The sequence below is a fragment of the Electrona antarctica genome, assembly GCF_951216825.1.
Source record: "Electrona antarctica genome assembly, chromosome: 12".
NCBI lineage: Eukaryota > Metazoa > Chordata > Actinopteri > Myctophiformes > Myctophidae > Electrona > Electrona antarctica.
Window position 1 is genome coordinate 30456305 of NC_136793.1, and position 16332 is coordinate 30472636.

The 16332-nt window shown below is 42.0% G+C and overlaps 2 protein-coding genes across 6 annotated transcripts in view; both read right to left on the reverse strand.

The window, feature by feature from the left end:
* Positions 1 to 11739, reverse strand: part of vps13a (vacuolar protein sorting 13 homolog A) — a 53551-nt gene extending 41812 nt beyond the window's left edge. For 4 of the 5 annotated variants that reach the window (XR_013791304.1, XM_079516787.1, XM_079516785.1 and 1 more), the window contains exons 1-21: positions 11586 to 11739; positions 9837 to 9880; positions 9635 to 9677; positions 9465 to 9560; positions 9243 to 9344; positions 8895 to 9004; positions 8690 to 8749; positions 8495 to 8554; positions 8224 to 8304; positions 7270 to 7327; positions 6812 to 6939; positions 6594 to 6700; positions 6310 to 6481; positions 4448 to 4510; positions 3879 to 4014; positions 2905 to 2999; positions 2647 to 2792; positions 1595 to 1796; positions 1062 to 1176; positions 783 to 919; positions 53 to 185 (exon numbers count right to left, since the gene is read on the reverse strand). Coding sequence is in view for 4 of the 5 variants with exons in the window: in XM_079516787.1 (XP_079372913.1) it covers positions 53 to 185; positions 783 to 919; positions 1062 to 1176; positions 1595 to 1796; positions 2647 to 2792; positions 2905 to 2999; positions 3879 to 4014; positions 4448 to 4510; positions 6310 to 6481; positions 6594 to 6700; positions 6812 to 6939; positions 7270 to 7327; positions 8224 to 8304; positions 8495 to 8554; positions 8690 to 8749; positions 8895 to 9004; positions 9243 to 9344; positions 9465 to 9560; positions 9635 to 9677; positions 9837 to 9880; positions 11586 to 11685 (2188 nt within the window). In the remaining variant the exon portion in view is untranslated. The remainder of the gene's footprint in view (positions 1 to 52; positions 186 to 782; positions 920 to 1061; positions 1177 to 1594; positions 1797 to 2646; positions 2793 to 2904; positions 3000 to 3878; positions 4015 to 4447; positions 4511 to 6309; positions 6482 to 6593; positions 6701 to 6811; positions 6940 to 7269; positions 7328 to 8223; positions 8305 to 8494; positions 8555 to 8689; positions 8750 to 8894; positions 9005 to 9242; positions 9345 to 9464; positions 9561 to 9634; positions 9678 to 9836; positions 9881 to 11585) is intronic. The other variant, XM_079516786.1, reaches the window with a different exon arrangement.
* A 2702-nt stretch (positions 11740 to 14441) lies between these two features.
* On the reverse strand, positions 14442 to 15758 carry LOC306934376 (C2 calcium-dependent domain-containing protein 4C; the record flags this gene model as incomplete). The annotated part of the gene is made up of 1 exon (XM_079516945.1): positions 14442 to 15758. One exon carries the CDS (start codon positions 15756 to 15758, stop codon positions 14442 to 14444), a length of 1317 nt encoding a protein of 438 aa, XP_079373071.1.
* Positions 15759 to 16332: the final 574 nt, after the last annotated feature.

Consider the following 16332-nt stretch of genomic DNA (forward strand, 5'->3'; position numbering starts at 1 on the left):
ATGTACAGCCTCACTTGTTGTACCTAACGTGCATGTACTGTGTGTACTGCACCTGGTTGGCTGTAGAGGAACTGCAGACTGGTGAGCTGTACGTCAAAGCTGTCGTACGCTCTGGACATGATATCCTCAAAGGTGCTGCTGGTCACGGACAGCAGTGGCAGATTCTTCTTGCTCTGACTCAACACCTGGTGCACAATGCAATTCGATTTGATGCAATTTTCCCACGATTTGTCTTTTTATCAAATTAAATTCCAGGCAAATTGTGAATGTGATACTTTATTATTTCTCATTTCTATTATATGTTCTATATAAAACTAAATAATGGTTCAGGTTATGTTTAATGTGTACTCTGTCATACAATGGTGTTGCATATTGAAAATAGAAGATCTACAAGCTCACAGTGCGACACGATGCAACACTTTCAAGCTTGTAGACATATTGAATGCATCTCTGCATCTCTGTTCTCCAAATAAGTCTGCTAAAACTTAGCTCTGCACTCCATCCCTAATATTAGTTAATGTTATGGATATGATTTGGATGGACACATGGTTATATTTACTTGCATGCTGGTGTCACACATCAAAAATAAAATCTATAACCTACTGTAACAATGTGACAACGCATGAGCTTGTAGATTGGCTGTTTCCGGTGCTCAACACAATGCACAACAAAGTATGCATCAGGCTTAGGATAGACCAGCAATTCTCATAGCATACAGCAGATACGTTGGCTGCTTTTGGGAACAGAGGTTTCCCAGCTTGGATATAAGGAGAATCTCTGACCTTTAAGTGTCCCAGATCCAGCAGTATTATTTTCTGAGTGGCGTCGTAGAAGCCGGTCTGGGGAACGATGACATAGGATGCCATCAGGTTCACCTTCAGGTCTAGAACTTTTTGTGTCTCAATCACATACATAAGACCTGAAAAGCAAAATGACAATCACAATGGAAATCCGGTCTTGGTGCACGTGTGTGTGTGTGTGTGTGTGTGTGTGTGTGTGTGTGTGTGTGTGTGTGTGTGTGTGTGTGTGTGTGTGTGTGTGTGTGTGTGTGTGACACTGACCTGTGGATGTACGGTCCCTGAATTGCTCCAGTTTCATCAAGGTAGCATTGGTCAGCTCGTCTAACTGCAGGTCTTCAGGGGGCATGAAGAACGCCGACATGCTGTTCACTGTTGTCTGCAGAAGTGAACACACAAACACACAGAAAGAAGGATTTTCTCAAACATGAAATACCCCAAAACATTTTGGGCTCCATTTTCGTCACCGCTAAAGCCCTTATCCCTAAACTTCTTTGCCTTTTTTTACTATTTTGAAAAACATTTTTTAATAGTTCAACTAGCCAATCTACATTGACACGTTGTGAGCTTGTAGACTGGCCATTTTAACTATTCAAAAATATTTTGCAAAATAGTAAAAAAAAAAGGCATAGAAGTTTAGGGATAAGGGGTTTAGCGGTGACGAAAATGGAGCCCTTTGAGTTGACCAACGAGATGCAGTGAGTAGACAGAAATAGTATATTTTATCTCTACACGTGCATGAACCCAGTGATTCTGTACGGTTTCACGTTTTGCAATCACACTCTCACACAACTCACGGCATCATAGATGATTTCCAGGGGCTGTGACTCTACGTGGAGCCTCTGGTCAGAACTCTCATCCAGTGGGTTGGTCTCGAACAGGATGCTAAGAAGTGGGGTTCCTGTTCCCGTGGCAGCCTTCCTGGATGACAGCAGGGTGGGAGGGCCCCGAATACCACCCAGGCCCGTTACCTCAAACAGAGTGAGCTTAGCTATTAGTCTGGAAAAGAAGAAAATGAATGTCAGAACCTGAGAGCCATCAGGTAAAGGAAGCTTAGCAGGGAGGCAGGCTTGACTCTGGAGTGATGTGGAGATTTTAACCCAGCATACGGGCTCAAGAAAATACAAATTCAATAGCTGATCCTGATAAGCATGTTTTAAAATGTGTACATGATTTAAAACACATTAAATCATGTACACATGATTTAATATGTGTTAAATCATGTGTACATGATTTAGGGGATATGATACACATATCCCCTAAATAATGGCCCTTATATAGTGGTCTGCCAACAATGTACCTCGGGATGCTCTTTGCTACCTTGGCCTAATCAATCAATCATTTGTAAACCATAACACAATGACAATGAAAGGTATTGACTCTACACAGCAGGAATCATTGTGTTGATGTGATATATATTGTTGTGTATGTAAGTAGCTGTATATATGTATGTTTATATGCTCATTTATATGTATGTTTATATATATGAATATGTGTAGGTGAATGTATAAATCTAAGGACAACAACACGTCTAAAACTTGTGCACTTAAATATGCAAATGGCCTCCTGGGGTAGGGCCCGACAATGGCTTCTCCCTAGCCCTTTTTCGGATATTGGAAGGACATAAGCAACGGACACTCAAAAGAAGTAGAAAAAAGAAAAGAAAAAAAGGAAATGTGTTTTATGTATGAACTGTATGTCCACCATTCCGAAAATAAAACTGAACTGAACTGAACTAGAAAACATTTATAACCCGTAAACCCAGGTCTATTTTTACCATTTCTGAAAATGTTTGAAATGTTTTGAAAGTATTCACCTACAATATAATGACAAATTAATGAGAACGTACTTATTGGCTTGTGCTCCAGGTCTCTGTGTGAGAATGGACTTGAGCTCTCCAACAGTCAACTTGATGATCTCATTGTCGTCCTTGTTGTTGTCTTTGAAGGACACAGAAAGCTTCTCCATGTGGAAATCAATCTTCATGTCCTCAAACTGGAAAACAGAGAAACATATCCAATATGAGATTGATGTTGATAATGTCATGATGACATGACAAGGACATTGTGAGGTCTCACACACACATTCATGGAGGGCAGAAACTCACATCCTTTGGCAGGTTGTGATTGACGGCGATCTCGCTATATCCAATGGCAGTGTAAAGCTTGGCCTTCTCAGCGGTGGTCATAAAGTCATCAAAACCTTAGGCAAGGGAGCAGACAGGAAGGATCAAATTAAAATTGAAACACAGTTTTTTAACCAATGAGTTTTTTAACCAATGAATATTATGTGATTATGTGAACATTATACAGTATGTGGCCTAGTTCCTTCCCAGTATATAACGTTCAATCTTCCAGTACGTCTGTATTTGTTAACCAATTAAAACCAGGAAAGCATCTGTCATTTTATACTTTGGCTATTCAAAAATAGCAGATATACAAGCTCATAGCGTGTCACTTTGTGCTGCGCTATGAGCTTCTGCTTGTAGATCTGCTATTTTTTGTATTTTTATGTGTCTATGATGTGACAGTACTTCATTAGACACCCTAGAGTCGTTTTTATGTGCAACGGTGTATTCACTTTGTATTTAGGGTTTCTTCCTGGAGGCTGAATCCTTGACAGTCAAACGGGCCAATGGAATAAACAGAAATATCAGCCCCTCCCCTAACCCCTCCCCTTTTATCATACAACTACAGCTGTGGGTGCGGCTTCAGTTCAGGTGGATCACCACCCATCACCACCCACCAGGCAAACCAGGCATACTTAATGAACTGGTGGGCGTGTCCACATAAAAGCATGATTTTAACAAATACTGTACACTTTTTGGAAAAAGTTCTTCCTCCTTATATTATAATAATACCGGATGATCATGTTTTAGGGTGGAAAAAAATCGTGGCATTCCATCTTTAACTCAAATCTTTGCTTCTGGGGGTCACTGTCTGGAACAACATAATTTGATATGGCGGTCCATGGTCAAATACATATAATTTTGGGGGTAATTGACCTGAAAACGTTTTTAGAATCACTGATATAGCAACATACGTTTTTCAGAAAACAATCTGGATTCGTAGAATAGCCTACCACCAGTTTTGACTGTGCATTTAGGCTGTGCATCAGGCTCTCCTCCCCAGTTCCACATCCATCCCAACCAGCCCTGGGACTCCTCTTCCTCCATCTTCACTCCAGGACGGTAGATACGAAGGCCCGCCTTGCTCGCCTGGGAAAGAACACTCATTAGCCATTTAGTGCAGCACTTTGGGAGGTCATGTCTTGGTTGGACAACAGATAAAAGACAAAGAAATAATGTATCACTAGCTAAAACCACAATGTTAAAGGAGTAGTTCACACCCAAACAATTATTTTTTATCAATTATTATTACACAATTGCCGTCATCAAATAATTGGCTCAGGAATGTACCAAAAAATAAAAATAATCACCATTAATTCAAGGCTTCATGGGGTGTGTAATTGATAGAAGCCAGAAGCTATTTCATTCTTTTGCACACTTTAGCACAGGTTTAAACCATTTGGCATAAATTGATAAAAAATGTAAAACATATTTGATTGTGTGCGTGTATTTGTTACAATGAGAGTCCCAGATAAGCCTACAAATGTAGATCCTCTCATCATCCTCGGCCAGTAGGTCTTACCTCCATCTCAGCCTGCTGCCTGGCCAGTGTGATGTTAAATATATCCAGCGTCCGCTCAGGCTCCTGAGTACAGACAGAGGAAACACATTGATTAGACCTTACAGCTTACTCTCAGGCTCATTACGGGAATGGTTCAATTACTTAATGTCCGTCATCAATCACATCAGGAATAATACGATGCCTGCAGAGGAGACAGAGGGAGACAGGAGACAGATGAGACACCATGAGACGAAGGGGGCAGAGCAGACAGAGGAGACACCATGAGACGAAGGGGTAAAAAAAAAAGAACAGAGTTCAAAGAATCGGTTTTACGCAGTGGTTGTTTCAATGAACTTAGGAGAGGGGCATGATCTATTTTTACCAGCTGCTTTAGCTGTTACCAGCTGCTTTAGCTGCTGGTTAACCGTTTTCAGAGTAAAAGCGTCCATGTCTTTCCGGCACCCCAGAGCTTCTATTATTATTTATTTTTTAACTTGTTTATTGCCATTATAGAATCATTTACAGGCAATTTCATTTCATTTTACAATACATGTTCCATTTTCTCTCACTTAGTTTCTTTTTTTTTGTGTAAAAAAAACAAAAAAACAAACATAATAGTATTGTTTGCCTTGCGAGTGCCTTGGGGGTAAACCTTTACTCTTCACTGTGATATGGGAGGTTTTAATTTAGGGTGTTTGGGCAACGTTTCTATTTGTAGAGTCTGCTTCCAGATATTCTGCCACTAACTCCCATCTCCTTTTGAAGTTAGGGAGCTTAATTTGTAACTGGGCTGTCATATATTCCATCTTATATATTTGTTTAACTTTTTGTAGCCACTGATCAATAGTAGGTGGGTTGGGTTTCATCCAATTAAGTGTCACAATTTTTCTTGCTACTATTAATAGAATATGTATTATATAGCACTGATCATTCATGAACACTTGTTCATATATATCTAATAAAGATGATGTTGAGTTCAGTCCAGAGCTTCTATTATGAAGGAATCCCAGCACTGATTGTGTTAAACATTACTCATAAAATGTAGACAACCTAGTGAGGACCTAGTCATACTGAATGCATAGTCCTGATTGGCTGCCTCTGGGCAATGGGACGGGACAGCTCCAGCCTAACACGGCTGCCTTGTCTCTGGCCAATGGGACCACAACATAGAAGAGAAAACAAATACACGCGCCGACACTAGCCATGTGGAAATTGATGCCAGCAACCATAGGTATGTGGAAAATAAATGCGTCAACGCCATGAAGAGTAACATTGACGACAGCAAACAATAACACATATGGAAAATAAACGACACGCATCAACGAGCGAATGCATGTGCAGACTATGCACACTACAGACACCAAAGCACGCATCAACGTGAAGTGAACGGAATGAAGAGCCAGCGACAGCAAGCAACAACACATATGGAAAATAAACGACACGCATCAACAACGTGCACGATGTGAATGCATGTGCAGACTCTGCACACCTCAGACAGAAAAGCCCACTACAGAGGGTCCCACTACTAAGGTACAAAGAACTAACATAGTAACAATAACTGACTTCAAAGTGGTGATTTCAAGTGGTGTGTGTGTGTGTGTGTGTGTGTGTGTGTGTGTGTGTGTGTGTGTGTGTGTGTGTGTGTGTGTACGCACACACAAACAAATACACAGACACAGATATATACATTTCATATCCCAATTCTGTAGATATAAAAGGCAGCTGGTAAAATACAATTCTTGTTTTAAATGGCTCATTGCTCATTCAGCACAACATCTCCTCTGCCTCCATTGTCAGCATCAGTCCTCATAGACAAACAACCTCCTCCTCTGATGTCATACAGTCCCAACCCTCTTGTTTCTGCTCCTCATCCCAGGCCTCACCTCCAGCTCTTTGAGCAGTTCCTCAGTGGGTTTCTTGCTGGTGATCTTCTCCATGTAGAGCTCTCGGTAGCGCTTCACCGACTGCCGGTGCCGGCGGATGTGCTGCCACGACCACATGTGAAGGCGGGGCTTCACATCCACCTCCATGATGCCTGTGATCACGTAACACCACCTGCAGAGGAGTCACACACACGCCATGACAGCCAGCAATATTAATTATGAATAAATCCACATACAATCTTTGGTACCAAAACATAAGCTTATGAGTATATTCTGTTTCTGACCATATGGGTGCATTGTGGTGAACGTGGACCTCTGGCCTGTATTTCCTATACGGTAGGTTACGTGTCATCATATCCACTGAGCCCAGCAGCTCCAGAATGCTGATATACTGCAAGAAGGGAGGGCATAGGTAATCAGTTACTTACAGTACTGAGATGAAATCTCTAGGTTCTCTCTTTTCTCACCGCTCTGCTTCACACATGCATTCACACATGCCTACCTGTGGTCTATTGAGCTCAATGGCCACCTCTTGGAGATTGACTACCAGGTCCACCTTAGGATAGGAGAAATCTACATCCGACCTTGGATTCATCCGGAGTTTAGCGTCCGCAGTAATCGGACGAAATACTGTGGACGAACAACAAGAAAATGTGAGGCCAAAGGATAAAGTACAATTCTAATTGTTGAAGCAAATGGCCTTATGGTTTTATTGTCCTTAAGGAATGAGGCAACTAACTTAAGTACATTTTGAATTAGGGTGGGATCTGAAAGTTGTACAATTGTGACATATATGTAATCAAGTACAATTCTGTACAAATGCATCTACTTTATGTTTGGTGGTCACATGGGTTTATGCCATGTCAGTACTCAAGTCTATATATTTATTAATCAATGATGCCATGACTTTTCTGAATGAATGTGCCGATGCTACAGACTGGTTGACAATACAACACTCACTGAAGTCATGGCTGGTGCGTACAGAGCTTTGGATCTCCATGCTGTTCTTGAGACATCGCTGTGGAACCAAAGATACAGAAATAGATGGTTAAATTTGCACTTCTACAGATAAAGAGCAGAGAGAAGCATAAATTATCCCATTTCTTCCATTTTAGTATTTCATCCTCTTTCTTTGCTGCATTTGCAAAATGCACTAGATCAATTTGAAGATGCAATCTTCAAATCCTTTCATGCAAGAAGTCTGTTAAAGTGCCTCAGTGGCTGAAATGAACGACTCAGTGAAATTAATGCTTTCAAAACTAAGCAACAAGATGCAGGATAATCTGGGAAAGTGGCTCAAGTGGTAAAGGGTGATCCCTGGCTTGTCTAACTAGGTTTGGCCTGGTTGTAAAGAAAATTAAGAGGCTCATCAGTGTTAGTGGTACCATGACCACTAACACCGACAGACTGCTGCTGCGGATCATAAACATCATTAAAAAAAAAGATTCTAAGACCACTACAGTGAATGTGGATTGTATCATCTGAATCTGCACCCAGTATATTCATGAACTTCTCCAGACTGTCCTAGAGTTGAGCGATTTACAGTAAGCACGAACAACACATGGTAATACATCAAATACATAGAAATAGTCATCAAGGATCATAAGTAAGTTAAGAACCTAACATCTGTCTAATAGAATATCTGTACAATGAAACTATAAGTATACACTATAGAATGTTGTGTCTACATAATATGCTATCTAAATTACATAAGTTTAGTCTTTGCATACGCCTGCAAGGTCGCCAAGTGCTACGGCAAGTGCTGCAGGCTAAGGTGGAGTCTGAAGAGGTGAGTTTTCAGACTACGGCGGTAGATTGGGAGTTCATTCCATAGCCTTTCCCTTGAAGTAATTTGACCCAAACAGGCCATGGCATGTCTAACACTGTCTTCTTAGCTAGGTCAGAATGACTCACCAGAGCTTCATCTGGACTGTGATTAGAGTAGAGCTCAGAGTTGACATTCCAGTAGGCAAACAGGTTGTCAAGCTGCACAAGCTGTAAAGTGGAATAACACATCATTACTACTAAGCAGAGAAACGACTAACCATTGTGTAAATTGCCATGCTGAATGTGTGTAGCACTGTTTTTCAAGCTCAGCACTGGGTAGTTTCAATTTTGTTTTATTAATCCCATTCCCCCCTCTCATATATATCAAGAGAGCAAGGCGCAGTGGTTGAACAGCTACCTTAAAGAAAAGCTTGGCATTCTCATCCAGAAGGCAGGGTTTCCAGTTCTCATCAGCGGTCTGTGTGGAGCCATACATGTAAGTTAACAGTGAGAACTTACACAGTAGAATATATAAAATGATTGATGGAATACAAGATAATTCCTAATCATGTGTGGTAGAGAGCACATGAACAGTGCTGATACACTACATTACCTGGAGGCTGAGGTTTTTCAGTGAGACACCGAATGACAATGGACAGTTGGGATTCGTCACCTGACAGAAAAAGGAGGAAAGTGTCAAATGCTTTATTTTACAGTGAAGGCTTATGATGACAGTACAGTTGATTGTTTTACTGTCAATGTTAATGTCGGTGTTGTTGTGAGAAGAGAATAACAGTATTCTTGATTTTAATACTCACATCATCCTCATAGCGGACATGGATGTTAGAAATCTTGACCTGTAGGTTCTTGATGACCTGAGTGACTAGCTTCTCCACAAAGGTGTCCTGCTTCTCTTGTTTAGGGTTCTCTGACAATCACAGGGAAACATCACTTTAGAAATACACTAATATAGAAATACATTCTGGGCGAGGAATAATTGGTGAACATTCAGCAAAAATAGGCAAACATTCAGCCAAACTATCTACATCTACAAGCTCACAATGCGCTGATGATTGGTTGCTGTTTAACAGAAAAATAGGCATGTGATAAATGTCATTATTGCCACACTGACAGACCAATGCACGCACACACACGCACGCGCTAACCTTGCTCCGCAGCTTTCTGCTTGGTCTCCTCTATCCTCTGCAGCTCTCTCTGGCGAGCCTCTTGCAGTTGCTTCTCTTCCTTATCAGCATCATACTTTATACCTGGAGAAGATGCGATGAATGGTGAAGAAGCACTGTGTTGTTGTTGTTATTACACTACTACTAGATTGAAACACAACTGTGTGTGTATTAACAGTTTTAAGACATAGAAAATTATCTCACTGGCTGTGGGGACTATGAGCAGAAAGACACCATCCAGTGTGGCCTCCACTGACTGGGTGTAGAGGTTTTTCCATGGGATCTTCAGCTCTAGCCGTCCTATTGAGACAAACACACAGTCAAGGCATGCTGTGGTAAAAGCCAATTGCAAAAGTGCTATACCAGAAACTCACCTATGTGTCCTGCTCTAACTTTGAAAGGAATGTCAAGTTGACTCTGAAAAGAGAAGAAAAAGAAAATATTACAAAATGTAAAGTGTAAAAGTGTATACATTATTCTACTATTATTCCATGATATATAAGATATAAGATAAAAATATTAATAGACCTTACCTAGATTGTTACGCACAGTAGTAACTAAATTATTTCAACTTACCAAGGCATTTTCCTTGATTTCAAGATTTCTGAGGACAGCATCACCTGAGGTAAAGAAGCATTTGTTTAGGGTGTTTTCACAAATCGCTTCAAGGCAAATGGATTAGTGCTGTTTTACCAGAAGCCTTGCTTGACATGCAGTCAAAAGCAGCAATGTCTGACTGCACCTAACCTTTCAGTAAAAGCTTTTGCTCATCGTATACTATAGCCCGTCTCCGGACCCCCCGGGTTGAGCTCCTTTGGACCCCTAACCCGTAGGGTCCGGTCTCATCGACTTCAAGCGACGTGGTACGCAATCTGATTTACCATCTCCGACGGGTGTCTGCGCTGTGGGTATGACGCTGACATATTCCAAAAGAAGCATATAAGAGCTATAGGAGACAACGAACCCTCTGACCCCCCCGCGAACGGCGGAGAAGCCGTTAAGTATTTTTAATCTTGGTTAGACCGTTTGGCAGCTCTCTTCCTTCCTTCCTTGACTTCCTTATTTACATCCTATTGTACCGCCTCCAGCGCCGGAACTGGCTATCTGCGCGTTCCTGCCTCTGTCGCAGGTAGCCAGCCACGGTGCTGGAGGCGGTACAATAGGATGTCAATAAGGAAGTCAAGGAAGGAAGGAAGAGAGCTGCCAAAACGGTCTAACAAACATTAAAAATACTTAACGGCTTCTGAGCCGTTCGCGGAGGGGTCAGAGGGTTCGTTGTCTCCTATAGCTCTTATATGCTTCTTTTGGAATATGTCAGCGTCATACCCACAGCGCAGCACACCCGTCGGAGATGGTAAGTCAGATTGCGTACCACGTCGCTTGAAGTCGACGAGAAGGAACCCTACGTAAAGTCATCAAAATGTCAGAAACCTTAACGTAGGGTTCCGAAAGGAGCTACGTATACTACTGACTTAGGTCAACAGTCAGGCCAGGCCGTCTGATTCTGAATCATAAATTATTAAGTCATTCATTAAGTACAAATCCCTAGTACAGTATGAGCCACCAGAGAGACTTTTGTGTGTGTGTGTGTGTGTGTGTGTGTGTGTGTGTGTGTGTGTGTGTGTGTGTGTGTGTGTGTGTGTGTGCGCAAACATGAAAATAGAAAGCACCATAATCAGAATCAAATGACCTTTGATGACTATGACTCACTCCCCGTCAAGATTCTGGCTAATTATAACAGTAGAAAGAAAGGTTTACTTTCACTTTGCATTCAATAAAACATATGAATAAAGCATATGGCTCGTGTTTTACTGTATCTTGTATCCATGACATTTTCAGAATAACTACGTTTACTTAAAGTGGCAACATAAGCAATTGGATTTGTAATATTCTTAGAAAAGACAACAATTGAAGCTTTTTCCCTGCAGTTAACAAACTAGCTCTGTAAAAGAGGCCAAGCATTCCTAACCGTGGTTGTGAGAGGGTATGACTCTCTGACTGCTTTGTTTATCTTTCTAATTCTAAACGGTAACCTCTAAATGTAAAAATACGAATGTCCTAATCTGCATTGTGCAATACGTCTTGCCCAGGCGGCTAGCAATACGATACTCGCTAAAGATATATAGACATGTAGCTACTAGTAGAAAACAAGTGCACTTGTTGTCTGTCACTGGCTAGTCCATTTTGACACATAGCCTACTACTGTGCACACTGACAGCTGCATGATGACACTCACATGCCGGCTAACAGTAGCTATTAGCTAGCTAGCTTGCTTGCTTGGTGAGCCCACTAAAAGACACAAAATGTCTGATCATGTTTATCTACCTCCCCATATGCCGAGCTTGAGTTGAGAGCAGTCAAGGTTGACAACGTAGTCCCCTAAAAATCTGTTGAGGACATCTACCACCAGGCTTTCGAAGACCATCTTTCCGTCCGTGTGTTTCACCTCCTCCTTGTCACCATGTTTACATTCACTGACTGCCTGGACTGTATTGATGATGAAAGCTTAGCTTACCCTGTTTCCTGAAATATATCAATGACGTCAAATGACAACGTTCAGTGGGCGGAACGCACTGACTACGCACCGTGGGTGAGATCATATGATGAGATCATGTCAGGTAAAAGCAAAGGTAAACAACTACACGCACGCACGCTACGCACGCACACGTTTTGTTTTTAGTTCAAAGAATCAAAGCACTTATAGACCCACTACTTCGGTACAGTACACTGACTGAACTATTTGTAATGCATGCATTTGTAGGCCTATGTGTTAAAGTGTTTTCAAAGCGAGCTTTTATTTTGAAGACCAACGAAGGCATATAGCAGAGGTGGAAGTACATTGTCAACGCATGGGCCTAGAACCAGAAGTAACCTATATTTCAATATTAGTTTAAACTAGAGCGGTGCCGGCCTACTTGGAACGATGCAAGTTGGAAATGCATGCCCCACCCAGTTATTATATCTGTGTCCCTTTTATGCCATACTGCCCATATATGGAGTTCTTTGTCAGGCATGCCCAAATATGGAGTCTATGCAGATGTCAGAAGAACATCATTTGATGTCAGAACAGGCCAGCTCCATATATGAAGATATCAGCCTACAGGCCAGGGCCAGATCCCAGGCAGTGGCTTTTGTGCTGGTTCTGGACGGTTTATCCGACAGACTCGACACCGGGCACTGCACTCCCTCCCTCCGGGCACTGCACTCCCTGTGGTGGTGTGGAACACGTGTGTCGAATTTGAAGTCGGTGGGTTAACCCTATGATGGACCCCCTGTTGAAGACCCCTGGTCTAGAGACAACCTGTGTCCTTGTGATCTTATATAACTATGTGGGGCCAATGCCGTAGCTACAGACAGAAGTGCTTTACAGCCCACAACACCAGCAGAAGATCAGATCATGCAGTAATTGTCAGCCTGGTTTATGAAGCTGCTGTATTAAACTGGTATAACCAGACAGTCGCGTCAAGAGGCGTCAAGAAAATACATATGCCAGGCGTCTCTTCCGGGTTTTTAAACAGCTGGTTCCGGTTGATGGATGGGACTTGAAGCTGCTTGACACCTTTGACACAACTGTCTGGTTATACCCTATCTCTGTTCTCCCCCTACACAGATTTCACATATAACAGCTGTTCCATGGGTATTACATGCACATTTTATCTCTGCCAATAAGGTAATAATTTCCTTTTTTTTTTAAACAGCATGTCATAGGACATTTAATTCAACCTTTTATTAAACAAGGAGTCCTACTGAGTACTAGAACTGTATACAGACAAACATTTACAACTAGAAAAAGTGCCCTTCTGGGCACAGGTCTCCACCAGGAGGATAGGATTGTGTGTGATGTTTGGCAAAATGTTTAGGAGTAATATAAACATGTTTATTTGTATTTTAAACATGTGTGTGTGTGTGTGTGTGTGTGTGTGTGTGTGTGTGTGTGTGTGTGTGTGTGTGTGTGTGTGTGTGTGTGTGTGTGTGTGTGTGTGTGTGTGTGTGTGTGTGTGTGTGTGTGTGTGTGTGTGTGTGTGACGCGACTTGGCCTGTTGTAGCACCACCATGAGGCTGATTAGAAAACTGTCAAGTGGCATTTCTTCCTCAGCCTAGTAGTGGGAATAGGCATGCACAGTTTCACCACAATCGGACGCTGCGTTGCGGAGTTGTGGCAATTTGTACAAAACGGGCTACTCCTGAAAACTTTAGAAGCCAATCGTAGCCAATCAGGATGTATAATTATGAGAAATCAAACAAATCACATGATCACATGACTATGGAGAGCATGTGTACCGATTTACGTGAAATTTGGATAAAATCTGAAGGAGTAATATTAGAAAATGTGTTTTACATATGTCGGCCTCCTGGTGGCGCTATAAAGAGCAGATGTGAAAAATTCCAGGCAAAGGTTTTTCCTTGGCCTCTAGGGAGTGTGCATACATGGTTTTACACAGATCGGTGCAGTTATAGGTAAAAACACAAATCGGCCAGTTATAGCGCCACCATGAGGCTGAGTTGAAAATATTCAAGTGGCATTTGTTCCTCGACCTAGTGGGAATGTGCGTGCAAAATTTCACGGAAATCACACCATGTGTTCATGATTTGCAGCATTTTGTTTGAAACGGAGCACTCCTGCGAACTTTGGAAGCCAATCTTAGCCAATCAGGATGGAGTCTGAAAAATCTGAAAGACACGTTTCGTTGAATGGCTCTAGAGAGACTGTGTACCAATTTGCGTAATGTTTGGACAAAATCTGTAGGTGTACTGTCAAAACATTTGTTTTGCACAAAGCGGCCTCCTGGTGGCGCTATAACAGGCCAATGTGAAAACTTTGGGGCAGAGGTTCAGCTCTGGCATTCAGGGAGTGTGTGTGCAGAGTATGGCTGCGATCAAGCCAACGGTGCCAGAGATTAGCTGTTCACAGACGGACACACGGACGGACGGACGGACACACGGACGGACGGACGGAGTGCAAAACATACTCTCTCCCCATGCCTTCGGCCTGGTGGAGACAATGACAAGTAAGTGACCAAATGAAATATACATCCAAAGGAATAATAATAGTATACATTTGAAAATAGAAGTGTTTATGCGCATACCGTAAACACATACGGTATATGTACACATATGTTAGCATGACATCAGAGGTGAAGGTGGATGTCTGCACTCTACTGAGCATGTTATATTTGTTATTTATTTGTTTGTCTGCCCAGTTGACAGTTGCTCTGCCGATTTCACAGAGATTAACTGAGCTAATGGTTTAGTGATTACTCCTACCACTTTCCCTCGTCGCAGTGTTGCTGATCTTGGTTTATCAACCACCTTCACCCTGAGATCCAGTATGAGAATGTTCTCCTGACTCAGCTCTGTGAAGAAGAAATCTTCATTGAATACAGGACTCCGGCAGTTCCTGATGGTAGTGCTGTTCTGACACTGCAGCTTCCCTGGGGTCAAACACAGTCTTAGGGCACAATTCAAAGGTCTTTGATCTCCGTCATCCCTCAGGTCCTCCACAGACACCACACGAATTCTGACTGTGGTGAGGGAGCAAAAAGTGGAGGAGGTGAGGGCAGACAGGCGGATCCTACCACGTCCCGGCAGCGGGAGGATGTGCTCCTGCTGATGTCGCTCCTGACAGTGGAGAACATCCAGTGGGAAGAGTATGGGTGGGGCCAGGCTCACTGAACTGCTCACTGATTTAGGTAAGTGATTGGGAAAGCATGTTAAAGGCGATGCTTCCCTCTTCCACCTTTGCCCCTTCTCGTGTCTAGTGTCATATAGCATAGGACAGGATATTGCTGCTTTCAACTGACAGACTAATGTAGTGGGAGGTATTTTCATCCCTTGACAGTTGTCTTCTTCACTGTCTAATAAGAGGGAGTTTGCTGAGGAAGAATTCTGTGGGGAGCCAGGGGGCGAAGAGTCATTGGAGGAAGGAATGATACTCTCGGTGCTTCCTGTATCTGATTGGCTTTCACGTGAGAACAAAGGCAAGAATCTGTGTGAAGCCGTGGTTGTTTTCTGCAGATTTCTTTCATATAACAATTTGGTTGCTTTCATAGGCAGGCTTCTATCCAAAATATAGCCAGGAATCTTAGAGTGAAAAAGAGACTCTTTACGCAAAGTATTGGGGCTTTCATATATCCCTGCCAGGCCATATCCCTCTGCAGAGAATGGCAATGGCTTCTTTCTAGCCATTCGGGACTCTGTAGTTACTGTAGCCACATCCTTAAACTTTACATCTATAGTGCTTGATGAAGCATGGTCCCTGTGCATCTCATTCTGATGCATGTAATCTTGAGTTCTCTCAGTGGCCAACAGAGGGCCCCTCTTGTAGAGTCTTGGAGGTAGACAGAACTCTGGTATGGATTCTGGAGTGAGGACATTGTGGTGCAGTTTTCTGGAGAGACTGGCTTTGGCAGAGAGATGATCCTCACCATTTGCCACATGTTGACTCAAATCAAGGGAAATGCTCTCCATGCCTTCCCTGATCTTTCCCAGCAGCCACATTGTTGTTTCTCAGCAAGGGTGACAGAATTATAGGCACCGCAATGTCAGGGTCAAATTCCTGCGCAGACAAAATGGGCAACGAAGAATGAGCAAACTTTCAGAAAATGTCATTAATTTATTCATTCATTCATTCATTCATTCATTCATTCATTCATTCATTCATTCAAACTTAATTTACTTAATTTATCTCAAAAACATTCTCATATTAATCAACATCACAGTGTTTTGATAATATTGATTTAAGAAATCACAATATTGTAACAAATATAATAATAATATAGAACAATGACATTGTGGTGACCCGTTTGTCACCAAGATTCTAAATAGAACCATGGACAATTTTGATGTATCCTACAGGGATACATCAAATTCGCCAACCCCATTGGCGTACAGAAATCAAAGGCAGATCTAACAAGTTCAGTACAAAATCTAGGCACTTTAAGTGTGAGCCAATTATTTGTTTACATTTTTTTTATGATAGGATGAATAATGAATATATGTAATTTGAACAATCTCCAATGCTTCATATAGAAAAAGTCCTTCTGCTAGAAGGACCACCAAATCTCATTGTTAC